Genomic DNA, 20996 nt, shown 5'->3' with positions numbered 1-20996 from the left:
AAGTTAAATATAATTCTAGCTTGTTTAGGCAAATTGGAATCGTTTCTCTTATTAAAAGAGATTTTATTATCCAAAGGTCAAAGAAAAGACCAAGTATAAGGGTGTGAGGGTAGGAGGGATGCACATGTGGAGGGGAAAACGGCAGGAGGTGGAATATAAGCATTTCTTCCTCAAATCATGTCTGATTTCCGTGCAAACTGACTTCCTTAAAACATCTGTGCTCACTCAAGGTGATGGTATGCCTCTGTATTTTCTTTTGAGGAACTGAAAAGAAAATCCACATTTGCACTTACAAATGGCAAAAGGCTTAAGGAAAAATAAAAAGGACAATCTGTTTCGTTTAGGTTATACAATGTAATTGATCAGGCTGCAGAGAATGTTGCTTGGTAAAACAATTAGACATCCAATTTTCTATATAAATTCAGTGGTTTCCACACAAACGCTTCTGCACTATTAAAATGAGTCTAATGATTCCAAACTACCTCCCCTATCTTCCAAACAGAAACTTTTCCTTTCTTTCTCAGCTTTCTAGCTGGCAAGACCTTATTACAGATAATTATGTCACAGGAAAGCGGGAAGAAGCTATCGTGATTTGCACAGTATAAAACTAATGGAGGCAATCCGCTTTTTTGCTCAAAAGTTGCCTGATCTGAATGCAAAGGGCAAAAGTCTCAGATTATTTGTATTTTAGATGATGCAAATGATATTCCGAGTTAAATTCTCAGCACAGTAATCCCACCTCAGAACAGAATAGCTCTGCTTGATACCATCTTTTGCTACATCACACATTATATTCAGATATAATCTTTCACACCCACGGCTATACGCATGACCTACAGGGGATACAGTTCTGTAAGTTAAAAGTGCATTGTGCACACAAATGTATCACTATTTTTAACCACAACTAATTAAACGCTTTCCTTCCTCCTCCTGATCAATACTGAGGTCTACACCTCTATATTAACCTCTAGTTCTGTAGAGGATAGCACCACAGCTTTAGTTTTCATTTAAGACTGTTCTTTTGACTTGTAACCCTCATCTTTTGCTGCCAAACCTTCCCCCACCCTTCCTTTTTTTATCCATTTTGCAGAAAAAAATTACTTGAGAACACTACACTGTAAATTTGGGGGTTATATTATTTGTTTAACTTTTATCAGGTAATCAGATATTAAAATTTCACTTAAAGGTAGAGCTTTGACTCTTACCAGTAGCCACAGAGTTGTATTTTATTACCCAATCTACAGTTCATCAAATTATAATAAGTACCCTTAAATATATATAAGGATCTACAAAAGCATCTGCACACACATTGCCATTTTTTTCTGTGCAGAGTTCTTGAAAGCCCTTCACAGAAGAGGTCAGAATCATTATCACAATATACAGTAAGATGCATCTAGATTAACATTTGAAAAGGAGCTTCAAATGCCACAGGTGCCAGGAAGACAATTAATAAGGTGTTATTCTGACTTATTCTACACATAAATTTTGCTTGTTTCATTCCTCCTCTGGCTTCATAAAATTTAAAGAAGAGGTTTGGACAGCCATAGCAGATTTTACTGCTCCACCCCAACAGCACAGCCTTTAAAATAAGGATTGTTTCTTGCTGCAAAGACACTGTTTCCTGAAGGCATTCATCATAAAGATATTGGATGCAGTCCAATCTCATAGTCCTAAGTCAGGAATTTTTGTATAACCTCTTTCTTGAGGTAAACATGTGAAGAAAAAAACCTCTAACATTCTGCAGCATCTCTTTTTCAAACCATATTCCTTAGTGCAGAAACCCTCTCTAAGAACCCGGCGTAAACAATTTAACTCTGCCTGGACAAATTCTGCACAGTTAACACCTTTGTTTCTTAATATACATTAACATCATCTCCTGTTTATAGCATACCTCATATCCCAAAGGACACAAAAAGCACTCAATAAACGTTACCAACAGTTTTGTGCAGACTAAATAGAGGATTATTTCACCCAGCACCAAACCAGCCACCCCTCAGAGTCAGACCCTGGCAGCTGAACCACTCAAGGCTGCAGTATTTTAAGCAAGGAAAAGAAGTTGGCCCCAGCTGGAAAATCTAAGGAGAAAGCAGGTAGGCTGAATGCAATAATTCAGCTTGTGATGTGCATTGACAGCAAGAGCTCATTTTGTGATAGGAGAAGGGTGACATGAAATCCCACTGAATGTTTCCTCACTAATTCAGAAGCAAATGCCCCAGGTGTTAGTGTTTAGTAGCAGAGGTCCAACACATTTCTTATTCTACATGTTCCACAGTCTCCAAAGACACTTCAGGTCCTATTTCAAGAACAATATTTTACCTTGAAACCAAATTATGCCTGGGAAAAGAGCCATGTTCCAGGGACTTAAGGCATCCATCCTACATGAAATCATGGGTCTAAAGGAACTCAGATAAATCTTTATTCCACAGAAGTTCAGCAGTCTGGATTATCAGACATGACTACACCTTGCTCATCTCCCCAACTTCATTTAAATATTGAAAATACATATTTAAAGGTCTAAGCAATGCAGTTTAACCAATACAGCCTTAAGGGGAGCATAATGAATTCTGACTGTATCCACAAATTGACCACAGAATTATTAAGATCAGGCAAATTTTGCCTTGTCCTTAAAACGATACAAATTATTTGAGGGCAGTTGGGGCATACTGTTATGTGTAATGACTGACGATAACCCACAAATATTTTACTGAAGAGTCTTTTTTACAACGATGTTGTGAAACCCAGAAATCTCAAAACTCAACTTGGAAGTCATGGAGACAATAAACATGGCACCTCATAATGCTGGTTTTCCTCCAGAATCCTTTTGCATATTAGACTGCATTTGAACCCTTCGTAAAATACTATTTATGGGGTGTCAAAAGCTTCTACACTGTGAAAACAAGACTTGTTGTTATGCATTTGACGTTTATCTATTCTTTAAAATGTAGTATTATTTTTTTCCTGTTCTGATGCTACACTTTGCTGCACTTAAGGCAACAGCAGCAATACTTTTATCTCCGCAGAGACACCAAAATAACTTTAAGGTAAATCTATCACACGCTTCCCCAGTGCTGAAATCTTTAATAATGGAATAAGCATTTTGCTGATAATTTTTTGCCACATTGAACACCACCTGCCAGAAATCAGTAGGAAAAATAAAGAGAGGGAGAAAAGACTATGGAAGAATTGTTCCAGCATCAGGGAAGGCTGAACAGAGGCAAGCCACAAACACTGCTACATTTCTTAACTCTAAAGAGGAATATCAGAAATAATAAAAGTAACTGTGAGAATGGAAGGAACAGATTCATCTTCAGCCACTTCTCCATGTGATGAGCAGCAGCATTCAGCCAGAAAGCATTTCCTGCTCTGCAAAACCACAAACATTTGTAGAGCCAAAGGGCATTGTTCTTTTCAGTGAATAGTTTCAAACTATTTGAATGCTTAAAGTAAAAGAATGTTCTTATGTGTTACTGTTATTTAGTCTGCAAGCTGTGAAACCCTCGCCAGGTGAGAACAGCAAACAACTTGCCCCTAAGAATTTAGAGGTTGTGGCATTGATCCTGCAAACAGATAAGCACAGGGGCTCACAGATAACCCAAAAGGGGCTCCAGTAAATTAAAGGGTTCTTGGGGCTGCTGCATGTAGCCAACTGTGTAGATGCAGTCTGGGGAGATGGTTCTAGATGACAATACTGCAAGTCAAAAGAACACACAGTCACTACCAGGAAACCAAGACTGCACTAATACTGTTGTATTACGGAGTTAGAGTGGAAGGAAAAGAGCAGGGCATAAGAGCAGGAATTATATTCCAGTCCAAATTTAAAATAAAAGGTTGACTGCTATCCCACAAAAAGTCTCATTTGCTAATGTGGCATAAGATCATTACTTGAGAATCTGAAGCTATAGCGGGACTAAATCAGTCAGGAGATGGGCAAATTGCCTAAGGCTGCTCCCAAAAACAATGTCTGAAACATGAGCTTGTGCAGCAGGGTGGAGTACCAAACCCACAGAGATCAACCTCTTTTTCACTGCCACAGAGGACTAACTGAATGAAGCAAGCCCAGGTAACAGGACCTATAGGTAAACAAGGCTACAAGAACACACCATCCAAGTGTAAACAGAAGAAAGGTACACCAGTGCCACCCTCAAAAGGAGCACAAAGATCCCTGAGCTGCCACCAGCCTGGTGGCACAATGGGATCTGGAGCAGTATCACCCTGAAACACAAACAGATACTGCCTCTGCGCTACACTGGCTCTCCTGGGAACAGCTGCCACTGAGCTTCCATGGGATTTGGGATTTTACAGCCAGCATGTACAGAGTCAGCTTGGGTGTCTCTGCATCCAGATTGTGGCTTATCAATTACCTATTAATATGTTTTAATAACCATACTTTAGCAGAGGCATCTGGATATGATTGAACGGAGGAAAGAAAGTATGATGCTAGGGTTTGGTCTTTTTAATTGATCAATTGATTTTAATGATAATAAAACCCAACATTATCTTTTGCACTTATCCCCCTTCAAAAACACACAAAAAAAATACCCCAAACGACCAAAATCACAAAAAACAACAACAACAAAAAAAGCCTTACCTTCCCAAAAGCTCCTCATGCTTTTTGTTATCCTTTCTCCAGACCTCAATGTCCAACATATCCTTCCTGTCAGAGAAGTAGTGAAAATCAAACTGTTCCCTCCACTGAGGATTTGCACTCTTACACAGTGTCTAGAAAACATGCAGTTATAATATTTACTTTTCTTAAATGATACTTATTTCCACAGTAAAGCACATATCATTTCCTCTACAAGAACAAGGCTGGATATTAGGGCATCAAGTATTAAGCTCATTCCAACCAAAGCTCCCCAGCCCATCACGGGCAGTCTTATTTTCCTTAGAAACTCTCTTTCTTCTCTCCCAGTAATGATAAATGTGCAAGTGTAACATGACTGAACGCAAGGTGGATCCACCAGCTTCACTTACAGTGGACTGTGATGGTTATTCGACATCACACACTGGAAGAAACCAAGAATAAGCCTTTTGAGGACAATCACCTGAAAACAGGTTTGAATGAATTAAGGAATCTAAACCAGTATTTTTTACCCTTCAACGTTAAGATAAAGGCAAAGAAGGCGCAGCCTTGAAATTACTGACACCCAGTTAATTTGAGATCTGCAAATTGCCCCTCTGAGTTCGGTGAGATTGTTCATGTGTTCAGGTTACTCTGAGTATTCACTGGATTGGGACTTAAATCACTTGCAATTCGTATCACACTACACTACCCACCATTAATATCAGCATGACCACTGAGAGAACAGGAGATAGGATTAGCTGGACCATGACTGAGATTTCTCCCATCTTGTCTGCTTTTCTGGACCATGAGAGATTGTACTTCATAAGTTGAATAAACTCCAGGAAAGGATGTGAAGTACTGACAATCTGAAGAGTTATTAGGGTGTAAAAGCAGCAGTCCCCAACTTCTGCTGGACCCCAGACAGAAATACGAAGCAATTAACTCACTGAAGGCAACATTGTACTTGACCCCCCTTCTTAATTTTCTGTGACTGCAAACAGCGCAGTCTTGCAGATTCATGGCACAGGCTATGGACCATTAAAGAGAAGAATAAAAAGGGATTTTAACTGGAATAACGCATATTTATTCTAAAATAACAAACCCATTTGCTATTTCTCAAAGCTGTTTTTCTAAATAAAAACATTCTATCATGACCTTGGTTTGAGGTCTGATGTCACGGACAGAGAGCAGGTTTCAGATGAGCCTACATCTGAAGGCTACGTTCTGTGAACTTGCTCTGTACAGGAGGGGGTTTGTTCCCTCCTCCACCTCCTGCTTTCACACTTCCAGTTCATGACATGCAGAGCTTGTGCTTTCTCAACAGAACACTATTTTAATTAGAGCCTCTCTCTTTATTAGACGTGCGAGATGCAATGCATATCTTTGGGAACCCCATCCATTTCTTAGATTCCCATGAAATGGTACTGGATACAAGTAACCATAGCCTAGAAGAATAAAAATGGAAATCAAAACCATGGAATATTCTGTGTTTGGGGGACGGGTGTGGCTTCTGCTATACATAACATTGTTCAAGATAGGTGCTTTAAATTGAAAATAATAATAATAGCAATAATAGTAATAATTCCCCTGCACTGGGAGCCACTTCAGGTCTGCTTTTCCAGCATACTAACATTGCAAACCTAACTTCTGTATTGGCAGAGAACAAAACATGTGTGATGCACATAGCTTTATTTCATTTCATATTAATGGCAAACATCCATCAATATGATGAGTGTGTTTAACGCACAAAACCAGATACACAAAATATTCCAACCTTCTTACTTCAATATAAACATGTAAAACATGTTAGTAAAATGCTAATGTCCCTGATCTGATCTCCTGGATTTGATCTCACTTATATAAAAGAGATTCAAGAATAGTTCCATCTGAGGTAGCCACACCAGTAAAAGCAATACCAAATACCTTATTGCCTTCAGCCGTAATACCTACCTTACTCTTGTATCTTTGATCTCCCAGTTTAAGGAGAATAAAAATCTCTGCCAAGCCCCCTCCGGGGATGTTCTTCCCCTCGAGGAGAGTGATGGTGACCAGTCCGTTCCACAACTGGTTCTTACGCAAGGAGTCAGAGAGTCGCACGCTCCGCAGGAAACTCGACTGAAAATCAAATCAGTAACATGAGATATTCATATACCCAAACAAACCCCACATTTTTACGGTGTGAAAGTACCAGAAGTGATACTCCTACCCCTAGGAGTACAGAGAACGGACAGCAGTAGGATGCTATGGATTTTCTGCCTGTACTACACTATGGCTGCCCCCTTGAAGGGACAATACTAAGCATCAGCGCAAAAATCACAAGAGGGTTAGCTTAAACCACCAGAGAAGATGACTTCAGCTAACCCGGCTGAGCTTTGGCAAGAGCAGACCTCAAGCATTGAAAGCAATCTGTTAGCTTGGCTCAGAGAAAGACACAGGAGAGTGATGGGGAGGAGAGGCAGAAAAGGGGAGAAACTAAAGTAAACTCTTAAATGTCTCCATCTACGTCCATAAAACGCGGGTCTGTTCTTCCCGTGGGAGACAGCCCACAGTCATAAAGCCCTATGGCCAGGTGAAAGGCTGAACACACATCTTCCATCTCCTCAATCGCTCAACCGCTGTCATCCCCATTAGCTCTCGCCTGCTTTGCAGAGCCTGCTTCCAGAAACAGAGCTCACGAATCAAAACCACTGATGCCTGCTGAAAAAAACACCAGGCTCTTTATCTGGACTTATGGTTACCTGGTAGCCACATCTGTCACCTTCGCAGCTTCATCCTACATAGCATGGCTGCGCTAACAGTTTGCTAACTGGCAGTATTTTATTGGACAGAGGATGATTAAATAGGCCTTTATTTGGAGGGAGTGAGCTGGAAGCATTAAAACTCAAGGCTATGATTTTCCTCTTGCAGTAAAAACCCTGCCATATTTTATTCTCATGAAGCAACTTTTAACTTGCCACACTTGGGAGCTTCAATCATGTCATATACAGGTGGGAGCAAGACGGAGGAGAAGATTTCACAAGTCACTTTAAAACAGGACGTGTTAGCTTTAAAAGCAAGTAAGAAATGTTGTTGCTAAATAAAACGATTGCAAAAGCACCTGATGTCTGAAGATTACTTTTTATGGATCAATTACCCAGCAACAAAATTCTTAAATCATGGGTGGTGGACTCACAAATTTTTCTACTTGCTTTTTACTGGTTAAAATACCCAAGTCTGAATCCCACGAGCATATTAATATACTTCTATTTAAACACCCCGTTTGGCTTTCCTGGCACGCTGGTTAAAAATTCCTACCTTTAAAAAGAAAACGAGATTTTGATTCACAAATCCAGCTGCAACGTAATTACAAAAAAAAGATATATAAAAGAAAAGTTCGTCTTTTAGGCCAAAAAGCTAAAGCATGACTGTTCCCATGGACATACTTCAAAGTCCCAGCAGATATATTCCTCCCTAAACACTGCAACTATTTCAAAATCCTTTTTATAAAGGAGGGAGTAATGTCCACAAGGGATCAAAGGGCATTCTACAGTCTGGCAATCGCCTTAAAAAAATGGCAGTGCTTCCATGAAATATGCCCTAAAATAATTTTGCAGCTTGGTATGTCCTAATTTCGAATTGGATGTTTATCTTGGAAAGGCTTCTATCTAACTTGTCCATAAAACAGCTCCACTTAGCTCTATGAGCCCTGTGAAAATGGAATCCAAAGCTGGCTATTAAGGGGGCCTGGAGATTGCTTCCATATGGCGTAACAGCATGGGAGTGGAGGGCTAAGGCCTACAGCAGGAGCTGCTTGGCTTGAGCTCCCCATCTATCCATGGACACTCATTGCATTACACCATAACATCTGGATTATTGCTTGTAATGTCCCTGGGAAATATCCACTTCCCATCAAAGCCTTTATCTATCTCAGTTGTACTTTGAACATTTTAGTATTTAACATAGTCATGTTTGATGTGATGTACTTGCTGCTTTAGGACCAAGGATTTTCCCTCCCCCTAAGCTCCTTCCTCAGAGGAGGAAGAGGTATTTGATGTTAGTTCAACAACAAAAAAAAAAAAAAACAAAAACAAGGAAAGTTTATTATCCACATTACAATTTCTTTTAAAAACAAAGCATCCAGTTCTCTTCAAAGCTTCCAGCCTGAACACTGAAGACAGTTGTTATTGCTCAGTTCTAAAATTAAATTCAGGTACTTTTCATTTATTAACCAGTCCAGTATTTTAGGGAGTCACTCTGCACTGGGGGCCTTCCTACCCAAGCTCTGTAACACACATAATAACCCCATCCTTTTATCCACTGACCTGACAGTTCAAAGGACTGTTGGGAGGTACCCAAACCAGCCCGGATTCCACACAGTCCTGCGAAAAATCAGCACCTGCAGCTCACCATCACTAAAGCATATTGCAGTGCATCAACTCTGACCTTCCAAAACAGGTGGCCCCTAGCAAACAGCCTCTTGCACCCCCTTTCCGGATGGCTCTGCAGCTGCAAAAGCATCCTGTGCTCATCTTGGAGGAGGGGCATGTTGGTCTCCAGCTAACAGGACCTTCTGGATGAGATCTAGCATCACTTCAGAGCATCACACTGGTTAAAGAAGCCAAGATGTTTGCAATTGGTTTATGGCATAGTGCTGATCTGCAGCACCTCGACACAGGCTGGATGACTGCAGTTTGCTTCCTACCTCCCCCAACCCAGCTCTGCCACCATCAAAAGCCTCTCTCCAAACGGAGCAGCACAGAAGGCTGCTTGCTTCCTGCCCCTGCAAGACAGCCCATCACGTTAGGAATGCTTTGGATTTCCTGGACATGCCCAGGTCATTCCTACAGTGTGTGCTCAGCAGGTCTGGCATGTCTTCTATGCCTTCTATCATCTACGCACGCAGCAAAGAACCGCTCTGTGGCCACCTCTCCAGCCTCCCCAGGTATTTGGCAGGCTGTTCCTCTGACCACCCTGGTGGAAATCCCAGCGAAACAGACAGTGTCTCAGATTCCACTCACAGTTTCTGGAAGGAAGCACATCTGGGGAAACCCAGATGTGTGGTAGACACACAGACCTGAACCATCAATGAGTCAAACTTAGTGTTGCCTGGGGAAGTTTGCACTATGGAAAATGCCTCCCAGGTGACAAGAAAATGATACTGCATTATTTGTTTTAGAAGCTTTACCTCCTCTCTGATACTCCTCACCTACTCGTTTCAAACTGATTTACACAGAGTTAATTGATTAAACTTCACAGCCTCCCTCTGAGTTGGCAAAACTATTAGAGAGCAGAGCGCAAGGAAGTGCAGTGATTAGTGCAAAGTTACTCAAGGGCAAAACAAGCACTGAAAGAAACACACCAAACACTCTCCCTCCCCTCCAGCCATCAGTACTCCAACCTGCCTTCGCACTGCGACCACAAAAGTCAAAGCCCTTGTCTGTACCAATCAGAAAAGGACACAAATGCTTAATCAGTGACAATTTTAACGTGTTTTTATCTATTCAGCTCTTCCCTTTCCCTGTTACATCGCAGGCTGCAGACGCCTCTGCATTTGGGTACTTCAGCTCCTCCTGCTGCTGAACACAAGTTCTTTCCAGCTGTGCTCCCAGACTGGATGCCAGGCCCTTCAGGCCTCTCCTGCTATATTTTCCTATAAACTCTTTGCAGTCAGCCAGCTCACACTGGCTACATCCCAGACCAAAGTAAAAGAGCCTTGCAGAGGTACAGAAGATGTCTGAAGCTAGGATCAGGCTATAAGGCTTGAAATTAGGAAACACATGCTTTATGCTGGAAGTTGGCATATATATCAAGCTCAAAACATTGGACAAGTTTGCTTATTCCTTCCTGACTCCCTCCCCCCCAATCACTTCTGAAATCAAGATAGCCTTGAGACCAGAATTTGAAGGGTTGCCTCCAGACAGAGCTCTGATTTTGGCTGGGCTCTGTGTGCAAATAACCAGTGATACCATAAAGGTCACTGCTGTAAAATGAATAAAAAACTGAACAGAAAACAGCCCTCAGACAAGCCAGCCAGAAAGAAAACAATAAGCACAAGAATAACCAGAAAGCTTTACTCTAAAAGCTAAAATACATGTTTTCAAAAGCCCATGTTTGCTGCAGACTTAGGAACTGTGCAACACCACGTAAGTAATGAGTAATCTTCTCTGAAGCAAAAGTATGGCCTGGTCATAGAGCAGGACCCTGCCACATAAGGAACAGATGATGGTCCATCTCCCTACTGCGTAGAAAGAACATCAGCCCAGTAACCACCCACGTCTCTGTCCAGGAAAATTAGAAGTCAGTACTCACAGTACCGTTTTCAGGATCTAGTTCCTGGTTTCAAAATGAATATAAAAGCTTCTCACACCAACTTTTCGGTTTTTATATTATTTTCTGGTTCTAGTTTAAAGAGGAAAGCTGGACAAGAATGAGCAGGTGGGTCATATTCTGCCTTCACAGAGCCAAATACAGGAGATGAGTGAGAATGACAGAGCTTTGGAGGGGAAAGAACCAGCTCATTGACCCGGCTTCACAAAAATCCTTTAGGAGCTCCAGTCTCACTGATAACACCATTTGTATATAATCTCCCTTTCTAGGCACCCAACGAATCCCCTCTGGTACATCAGGGCTGCTTTCAAATCTGTCTCTTTTCCTGACACACACATACATGCCCAAAGTTCAAACTTGTTTTTGAAGCAATAAAGAGATGAGGAAAAATTGTACATTTAAATGACACGGTGAGGTGGCCAAGTGTGAAGCAAGCCTATCTCTCACATCTTTCGTTTAAAAGGATGAGACAGGACAACAGAAAGCCTGCTGCAAACCCTGTGAAGAGGTCAGCACTGAAACTGGGCCATTTGAGAAAACAACAACACACAAATAGGAAGACTCTTTGGACCTCTCCTCATTAGGCAGAGAAACCATTTTGCAGAGGCAGTCTCCCCTTGGGAAAGAGGAGAGGGCAGCGAGAAAGGCAAGTGAACCAACACGAGATTGCTGCTGTGATGCGTGACCCTGTGGCAACCGAGTGCCTCTGCTCCATGGAAGCGTCGCTGCCCATGGGGTATTGTGGGAGAAAGCCAAATACAATGAGGCAGACAAAAATGAAACCTAACAGCCCACACAGAGGGGAAAAAACAGGAGAGTGAGGGATTTTCCCCTGTGATGAGATGCTGAGGAGCACTTCAGTCCGGTCAGCCTTTCAGCCAATTTATTCAATCAGCTTAGGCTATCAAGGTGGCAATTGCGTCACTTTTGTTTCAGGACTGGACTGCTGCGGGTCAATCCACCCCAAGCAAACCTGCTTATTTGCTTCATAAATGTTCAACACATAAAGGTTATTCAGCTGTACAAATGCTGGAAATAACATGCGGGGCACTCAGGGTGAGACTCAAGCCACTCAGGACAAACAAGGCTACTGAGCATTGACATGTGTGGCTCCAGCAGAGATGGCTACCAAGTCCCTTTGCCCCCAGAAAGAGAGACAGGAAAGAGGGGAGAGCTTGCCAACACACATATATGAGTGTCAATATTAATGCTGCCTAATAGTATCCTCTTCCCTTTGCAATGCCACCCTCCATGAGAGAAAGAAGAATGCTGCACTCTTGGAGACAGCTCCCACAGAGGACAATGCTATTTCTCAGCTCCCCTGAAAAATGAGGGATGTGGATGCACTGCCCATGTCTTGGGAGTCCACACAAATGTGTGATGATTCCCTTCTAGCAGCAGTGAAAAAATATACAATGTGTAATCAACAGAGAGCTGAATCATCTAGCTCAACAGCTCTTGCGCCAAAATGATTTAAAAGACATGCTGAAATCCTTCCTGCATGCTACCTGTAATGACTGTGAAACAACCAGAAATAGACTGGAAATCTTGTGCTGCTGCTTTCAGTGTTGTCTGAAAATGTAGCTTTACCCTCAAAAAGTAAGGGAGCGTGGAGTACATGCATAAAAAGGGTACAGTGTCTACAACAGCCCATGTGAACCCCTTCAATAGCGACATGGAGTTGCAACAGGTATTAATGCCACCACTGTACTAAGCATCTGAGATGAATCTGGGAAGGCAGCGAGAACCCCATGATTAATGTGAAAAGACTTATTTAGGACACCAGTGTGCCAAATCTGCACTAAGATAACACAAAATGGTCAAATTCAAGTATAAGCAGATTTGTTTCATACAGGCAATACAGGTTAAGAAACAGCTGTGGAAGTTATATTCATTTTGTCCATCCTTAACATAAGCCATTTTACCTGTATTTGTGGAAGAAAAGGTCAATATTACAGTAGAGGTCAGCTACAGCTCAGCACAAAACACCCAGGAAAACTATTTCAAATAGTTTAATTTGCCTAAACCTATAGAGGCAAAATGTATATCTGCCTCAGCAGCAAAAATGGAAAGTATATGGCCTTTTTCCCTGCAACAACCAGAGTCAGCTCAGTAGCCGAAAAAAGAGATGAGTTTGTGTACCCGTTAGAGAGCTCTCTCAATTTCCCCCGTCCCCTTATTCCTGTATCTATATCTCGTCCAGCAACGTTGTTTTCTACCCCATCACGCACTCTGGCTATTCTTCTATAACCTCTTGTGCCTTCCCTAGGCACCTATATTCCCCATGCACACAATTTTTCTTTCTAGCCTTTATGTTCTGCCGCAAACTGCTAGTACTGCTTCCACAGACCAGAGTTTCCTAACTAAAGATGGTTATTGATGTACAGTACTAGTGTTTTAGTGCAGTAGCAGAATCAATAAACTAGGAAATACTGCTTTGTCAGATTTTTCCAGCGCATGCTGGGAAACACTTTTTACTGCCTTTGGATGGTCACAGAGTTTTTCTTTAGAGATCACACTGGAGCATGAACTGTGTCTTCTCTAGGAAGAACTGAAGCTCTCCTACCCTCTAGTGACTGGAACAGAATAGAGCACAGGGTTGCAGCTTTTTCCCCCCTCTTCTTTGAAACAATACTTTCATGTCTCCTAAACCAGTACCATGCTTCACCATCTCTCAAATTTACTTTAAAAGATGTTAAGGCACAAGCCAGTTGGGAACTGAGAGACCTGCCAGAAGGGCTTACAGCAAAAGGTCCAAAAACCCCACATATAAGAAAATGACTGAAAATGCAATGAGATATAACATACAACAACAAAAAATATTCCAATGACAGCAACCAAGACAGAATTTTGGCTATTTGGAACAAAAAGGACCAGAGTTTAAAAACCTGGCTCTCTTTGCCAAGACCCAAAGCCAACCAGAGTCAAGAGACAGCTGTGTGTGCATGCATGAGAAAAAGGGGGATCAAGCTACACTGATTGAGGGCACAATAATTTCCCGGGCTTTAGTTAAGAGCTCAGGTGCTGAACTCCTCAATTATTCCATCACTTTCTGTCATACAGCATTCAGGGATGCATGGTGGCTCTCCGTGCTGAGTGCCAAGTGAAGGGCTGTGACACCCTAGGACCAGGGCTCACTGAGCTGCCGTCCAGCCCCAAGGGCTGTACTTTGCACTTCCTCTGTTGACAAAAATATACTTGCTGGCACAGTACCTGAGAGGGTTGGCTCCTCTACGTAGCACACCACAGTTGAACTGAATCAAACAAGAGGAGGTTAATTATTCAATTTATTTAGGCACATAGCAATGTTATAAAGGGGGAAATATCAAGATGCATTTTGTTCTTGTAAGAGCCAAATTCTGCTTTTCAGAGAGTTAGACCGCACAGCTCTCGAGCTGTGTACTGGGGCCTGCAGCCTCTAGATTATTGTTATTTACTCAATAGCAAATTAGAGCTTTACACAACAAATAGAAAGCTACAGTCTGCTTCCCAAACAAATTAAAATGTAATGCAAAACCAGGACAGTACAGGAATATAAAAGTAACAGAAGCCTGCAGGGACACTACAGAAGACCGAGGGAAGCAAGTTGTGTAGACATGTAGCAACACACAAATCTTGGAAATCCTTTTACATTGCTGGTAATGAAAAATCCCCTGCTTGGTCTCCATCCCAAGCACAAAAGGAATTTCAAAATCCACAGGGCAAACAGAAGAAATACTGCCTCACAAAATTCCTCCCATTCCGAGAAGAAACCTAAACAATTAGACTAGTATCCAGAAGACCCATGCTCCACTCCAGCACCAACCACCAGCCACCTTTTGGATATCCTTAAACAACTCAAATCCTCTACAGCTCCTTTTTTGGTTGAATTTATACCCATTTCCTCAGTGCAGACAGTTTTTCTCTGTTTCTACACCTCTTTAATGAATGGAGTCTTACTCTCTCTTGCCGCCAGATGCTACCATAGCACCCACAACAAAGAAACAATTTCTCATTACATTGGAAAAAAAAAGCTCAAGCAAAGGGCATCACACCACATTAAGACAGGTTGCAACTGTACTTCAGAGCTTCCTAAGTTTACTTTCTGTTTTAGAGAGGGCACAGAGTTTTGGGAGAGGACTTTTTTTAAGAGGAAAAAAAAATATGGATTACCTTGGATGAAGTTCGTTTCTTCCGACTTGACCATCTCTACTCATGAGTCCCCACACCATTGCACCAAAGAGAAACCAGAGAGAAGAAACAGAGGAGGAGTAAAATGGAGACAGAGGTTAGTAAAATAATTCAAACAACAGCTTGTCAAATGTGTTAAAAAAGTTGATTACTGAGTAGGGGGCTGGAACTATGACTGTATTCATCTGCCTCCCCTCCCTCACGAAATATAGCAACCGCCAAACTCAAAATACCTGCACTGCACCAAAAAAAGAGGAAATTAAAAGAAGCCATCAAGAATAAAAAGTGGAAGGACCTAGAGCCATTAGTAAGACACACAGCTTATACTTTTGGTGCCATCTGGTTCTACAGTAAGCTAATTTAGAAAGGGGAAAAAAAAAAATCATCTTACTGTTAAGTGCTAATGTAGACAGAGCCATTTCACTGTTCCGATTCCACTGGAAATGGCTGAGCAATCTGCATTTGAAATATGAGGGCTTAAAACACTGTCTTTAAAAAAATTACAGTGTGCACCCAACTCTTCTATCATCTGCACTCTGAATGTTAACTAAGCACCCAAGAGTACCAGAAGCTGCTACTTTAAACCAATGTATTTGCTGCCGCACTGGTTAAGTCCATATTAGGCCATGCCTTCCTAAAAATCCCAGAATAATTCCTGAGGCTCTTTCCCCTAAACTGCTTTTTTTTGCTAAAGAAACTTTTTGTCTTTGCTTTACCCCTTCCTGCAATCCAGTAACCACGTGTGCCAACAATCTCTTCTACAGGTTAGAGGGAGAATTCACATCCCAGATCAACGCGATCTCATAATATAGATATATAAACACCACAATAGTGTTTTGAATGTTGTCATTAAGCTTTTAAGTAATCACATATTGAGTTACAAATAACTACACTTATTATTGAGATTTTACTATGTTCAAAAAAGCAACTATTTGAAAAATGAATAATGAATGACAGACATCCCACATTAGCTTTTCTTACTTTGCTTTCCAACCCCTTGAAACATTTATGTTTCTATAAATAATCTCACTTAGACTGGAATTCCATACCTATAATTTAATAATGTGCTGTAAACAGCAACTTTCATACTAGACTATATAGGAGATTTGGAGGAATATTTTCTCTTTACATATGTATTACACATATTTAAAGTTAGCTCTGGTTTTAACGCTAGTCCAAGTAAATCCTGCCTTTGTTGACCAGGAACAGGACGAGTTCACCAACACAGGTATGCTTTATACTCTTGTAAGATACTAGAGTAGGAGTCTTAAAAGCTAAAACCAAAACTTCCATGTGCAGGACCTGAAATTCAAAAACTAAGAGCTTCGGTCGTGGTGGTCCCAGCCTCTGCCCAGGTTCTTCTGGGTTTCCAGAATCACTAAGTGCACCATATTTCAGCACCAGGAGCCAAGTTCAATCGAACTCAGGCACGAAACTGTCAGTGGCAAAAATCAGGGGGTTTATAAGCAACATCTTACTCCCACCACCCAGTGTGCTCCTCTGCAAGACTGGTTTTAAGTCTTAACGTCAAATCTCTGCTTTTAGATTTCATATGGATAGACATTTATATTGTAATAAAAACAAGAAAAAAAACAAATAAAAAAACAAGTTTAATTTGGTTGGGTTGTTTTTTTTATTTTGGTTTGTTTTGTCATTTTTGTTGTTGGTAGGTTTGGGTTTTTTTATGTGTTAAACTCCCAGGTGGAAATCGGAAAACAATATGCTCTGGAATAGCAGTCACAGCAGGCATGGTTCATACATTCACTTCAGCAACCTGCACACTGCACTGGTGGGTATCACACACCTGGTACCCAGAGAGCACTGCCATGGTGCACATCACAGCTATGAGACAAAGCATCCAGCTACAGATGTCTACACAACTTTCACCCAGTTAAAACATAAGGCTGCTTTTTTAAGTTATGATCTGTCTTGATTTCAACATTGACTTTTGTAGGATGAAAATAAAGGTGGCATTTCCCGCTAGATCAGATTATGCCAGCTCTTCCCCCACAGCCACATTCCAGCTATAAATTTGATTTCCTAAGCCACTTACATTTCTCTTGAAGTCTCCTTGCTTGATTGCTAGACTCAAGTTTAACACAATCACTCCCATGTCATCTTCTAAACTGTTGGGATCTTCCAGTTTTAAAACCTGTTCAGTAGTTCTACAAGAAAAAAAGGGGGGAAAAAAGTGCAATTATTGACTCCAGTTAACTCAGGTTGATTATTAAAGGTCACACTGAGCTGTGCAAATTTCAGCTTCTTGCCTGAAATTCCTAATATTGAGTTTAAATGTTAAAACAGGAAATCTAGAGGGTTCCTTCAGAGTTCTGACAATACAACCCCCTTGCAATAACTCAGCATAGTGTTCATATAGCATTGCTTAATACTCATAAATCTCCACATCCAGGTACACACCAAATTAAGTTACTATGACCCCAACTTCATGGGGAAGAAGAGTGACAGGGAAACTTATCCAAGTGAAAGTTCTAACACTAATGGCTGGAATTTGACTCTGGAGATATTTATTCTTACCTTATCTCTACTTGTGTTTTATCTCCCTCTATGACTCAGTTCCCTCTCTGAAAATGGGAATGCTGATTTTTACCTGATGGCACTACCTCACAGATAAATTCCTTAATATTTCTAGAAACTCAGATAACCACGGGAGCTGCAATAGACCCATATAGGAAGAACCGATTTTCTCCCCTGAAAAAACAGTTGCACAGCAAGGGAGTATAAAAGGGAGAACTAAAACTTGAATTCCTGGCTTCCAGCTCCACATTGAGACCAAGCAGCAGAAGACAAAAGGAGCAGGGCTTGCCTCTGCACTAAATCAGGGCCAGATGCAGCTGCTGCGGGGATGGATGGCTGCAGGGGGAGAGGCTGGAGACAGGGTGCTCACAGACAGGCAAACTCCTCCCCAGCTCAGCTACACACAGAAAAAGGCACCCCATGTTATGTAGGGCTACAAGGGGGTCTCAACCTTCTTCCCCTTTTCTTCTTCTTCCATAAATTATTCTGGTGTAGCCCTCCCTAAGCAATGCTGCATATAGAAAAACTCTTATTCCTAGACATGACAAGGAAAGGGCACCTTCTGCTGAACCGGGCTCCATCCAGGCTGGATTTGAAGCTGGTACATAACGCTGGATAAAGCCTGTACACCTATCTTTTTATCTCAAGTGATTTCTTTTAAAATATGCTCCACACCCTTCTATCAAAGTTTCCTTGAATAGACAAATTCCAAGCTAGAGCAAAGGCATTTCATTATTTTCCTGTTTCTCAAATAAGCTGCATTAATAACCTTTAGTTAAATAAACATATTACCTATTGAGTTCAAGTTCAGTGAGCGCTACAAATGCCGAACCCATGAAGTCTGAAGAGGTTAAATCTCGATCATACACCTGGTAGCAAAATAAAATAAATATATCTGATTTTCACATCATAATCCAGTTTTATCCCAGCCGATAACAGAACAGATATTTTAAGCTCTTTCAGTTCAATTTAGTCTTTGATAGATAAAAGCTTAGCTACAATTCAGGGATAATTTTCCAGCTACCTGCTTTAATTTGTATTTTTAACTAACTATTTAAAGAGCATTTTGAAAGTATCTCCTTAATATTGCGTAAACAGAGACATGTGTGCTGCTACGGATGGTGCCTGTTCCTTTATGCTCTGCTCGATCGCATAATGAAACACTGCACAGGAATCAGGTACTCCTGGCTACAGATGTTTTAGCAATTAGTGCTCACAACTGGTAGCTTGCGGTTCTGGTAACTGTAACGTTACTCATAATGAGAAAAGGCTTTGCTACTTGTCACGGCTGCATCCCAGGTAATAATTCTGCTCAACCCAGCCAAATTACACTCTTAAAACGTGCTTATGAAACCGCTGTTGGTTTCACTGAGTTTGCATAAGCACGGTAAGAGCGAGCAGAATTTAGCTCCCACAGCTTTAAAACGTATCCAGTCAAGGGGTTTTATTTCAACGTGGGTTTTTGCAGATGGAAAGCAAAACATGCGAGTAAAATCTGGAAAAGACATATGTGCATTTTAATTTGAAATTGCTGGAACTCTTAAAGTGGGTTGTGGTTTAAGTTACGCTGCTGCAGTGAATGAAAATCAATACGTTTCTGAAGCTGAAAATCATGGCTTAAAAAAAATATTGATCTTTCAAAAATCTAAAACCCAAAACTTAAAGCTTACCTTGATCCAGAGTTTCTGATCGAGGCTCTGTATAGGCAGCACAACAGTTTCATCCCAAACTGGGTTGAGGTTCTTGTAGACTACCTTACTTTTATACAGAGTTTTCCCATTCAGTTTAAACTTCACATATGGGTCACTTGTACCTGTGATAATGAATAAAAAATAGATTATCTAGTACCCACAACCTTAAATTTTCATAGAACAATAAATAACAATAAAAATGGTAGAGACTCGTTTTATATAAACATGCATATACTTCATTACCTATATAGAAATTCTTATTTCATACAGGAAATCTATAGAACAGAACCAGAAAGTTGTTTGAAAGCAGGCAACAAAAATTCTTCATCATTTGCTTGATCTCTGCTGTGTTCTTCTTAAAGAAGATTAATTAGTCTTTAATAACTTAGTTAACATTTTAATTTGGGAAAAGAGCAAACAGAAGCAGAGATGAAGGACTTTTACAAGCCAACTAACACCACAGACAGTGGAAGAGAGAAAATGTGATCCTGTGATTATGAATATATAAAAAGACCAACACTCAAAAGCATCGTAACTTGGATAGGAGCTCCAAGGAAACTAGTAACAATAGCTGAAGTACCTGACAAGATTTCATCACTGCTGTGACTCGACAATTTACTTAAAACTGAATGTGAAGTTTCAGTGAAAAACACACTGATGCTGTTCACCAGCTCAGCATGAAAACACACGCACAGAATAAACACCGTAAACAATATTCAGGTAACACGTTTTTTAATCCAAATGGCACAATTTGACGTGGCAATAATGTCCCTATTTTTATGGGGCAGATGTCCATGGACAGAGAGCGAAGCTCATACCACTCGGCAGCAATACAAAGACTTGCAGCTGTCAAAGGAAAACAGAAGAGGAAATCAACTTTTTATTATTGTTAATAAACCAGTGACATCTGCACTAACACCAACCAAACTGAGGTGTAGCAGCATATACAATTCATGATCCCAAGTGCCGCTGTTCTCTCATGTTCAATATTGTCTGTATCATTCCTTATATTTGGAATTAAACTTCCCCCCTAACAGTTTCATTTCATTCGAAGAATAACAGCTAACTCGAGGGTCCTGGCTGTCCCCCAGCCTGCAGGGTGGGCTGCTGGCAGGAAAAGACTGACTCCTACACCAGACTTCCCATCCAGAATCAATCTGAACCTGTCCTCCCTGATTCCCACAGAGATATTGGCTGACAAGGGCATGACAGCGCAGAATAACCCAGTATAAGACCAATACTCGGTCTTCTCAGTAGTTTAGTGAACAGTGAGAATGCGAAAGTCACATATTTAAACATCCAAAGCTCTAATTAGTGTTATATGAAGACAGACTTAAAATCGTAAGAAATATAGCTATATATTCGCATCTATCGGGAATTCCATAGTAAAGAACTGTGCTCCTGCAACATACAGACTTACTTTTTAGGACTTACAGAAAGTTTTTCTTATGTTTTATTTCAAAAGGGAAGAGTTGTTGAGCCTGCCCAATTCTGCACATTGAGGCTGTTTGATGCACAAGAAAATTTCAGTTGGGTTTTCAAATACTACCTGCAGCTGATCCTTTTCTTACATAGTAATGGTTGAAATTAACCCCTTTTTGGAAAAAAAAATGCTGCAAACTTAAAAAGAATTTATTTTCCTTCTCCTCTAGGAGAGGATAAGGGCCTGATTCAAAGCCAGAGGGCAGCTTCTCATTGCATTTCAATGGCTATGGGCTAGACCTTTCCCA

General features: G+C 40.9%; 1 protein-coding gene across 3 annotated transcripts in view; it reads right to left on the bottom strand.

The window, feature by feature from the left end:
• The window catches only part of MCTP2 (multiple C2 and transmembrane domain containing 2), a 123939-nt gene that overhangs the window by 67372 nt on the left and 35571 nt on the right, over positions 1 to 20996 (bottom strand). For 2 of the 3 annotated variants that reach the window (XM_062631365.1, XM_062631354.1), the window contains exons 6-11: positions 19246 to 19388; positions 18368 to 18444; positions 17094 to 17205; positions 15023 to 15058; positions 6515 to 6679; positions 4589 to 4719 (exon numbers count right to left, since the gene is read on the bottom strand). In XM_062631365.1, the coding sequence (XP_062487349.1) occupies positions 4589 to 4719; positions 6515 to 6679; positions 15023 to 15058; positions 17094 to 17205; positions 18368 to 18444; positions 19246 to 19388 (664 nt within the window). Of the gene's footprint in view, positions 1 to 4588; positions 4720 to 6514; positions 6680 to 15022; positions 15059 to 17093; positions 17206 to 18367; positions 18445 to 19245; positions 19389 to 20996 lie in introns of those variants that run through there. The other variant, XM_062631372.1, reaches the window with a different exon arrangement.

This window comes from Pezoporus occidentalis, unplaced genomic scaffold, assembly GCF_034315485.1.
Source record: "Pezoporus occidentalis ecotype Australia unplaced genomic scaffold, CSIRO_AGI_Poc_V1 ctg11, whole genome shotgun sequence".
Taxonomy (NCBI): domain Eukaryota; kingdom Metazoa; phylum Chordata; class Aves; order Psittaciformes; family Psittacidae; genus Pezoporus; species Pezoporus occidentalis.
The sequence above is the reverse complement of the archived record's forward strand: the minus strand, read 5'-3'. Positions and strand labels throughout refer to the sequence as shown.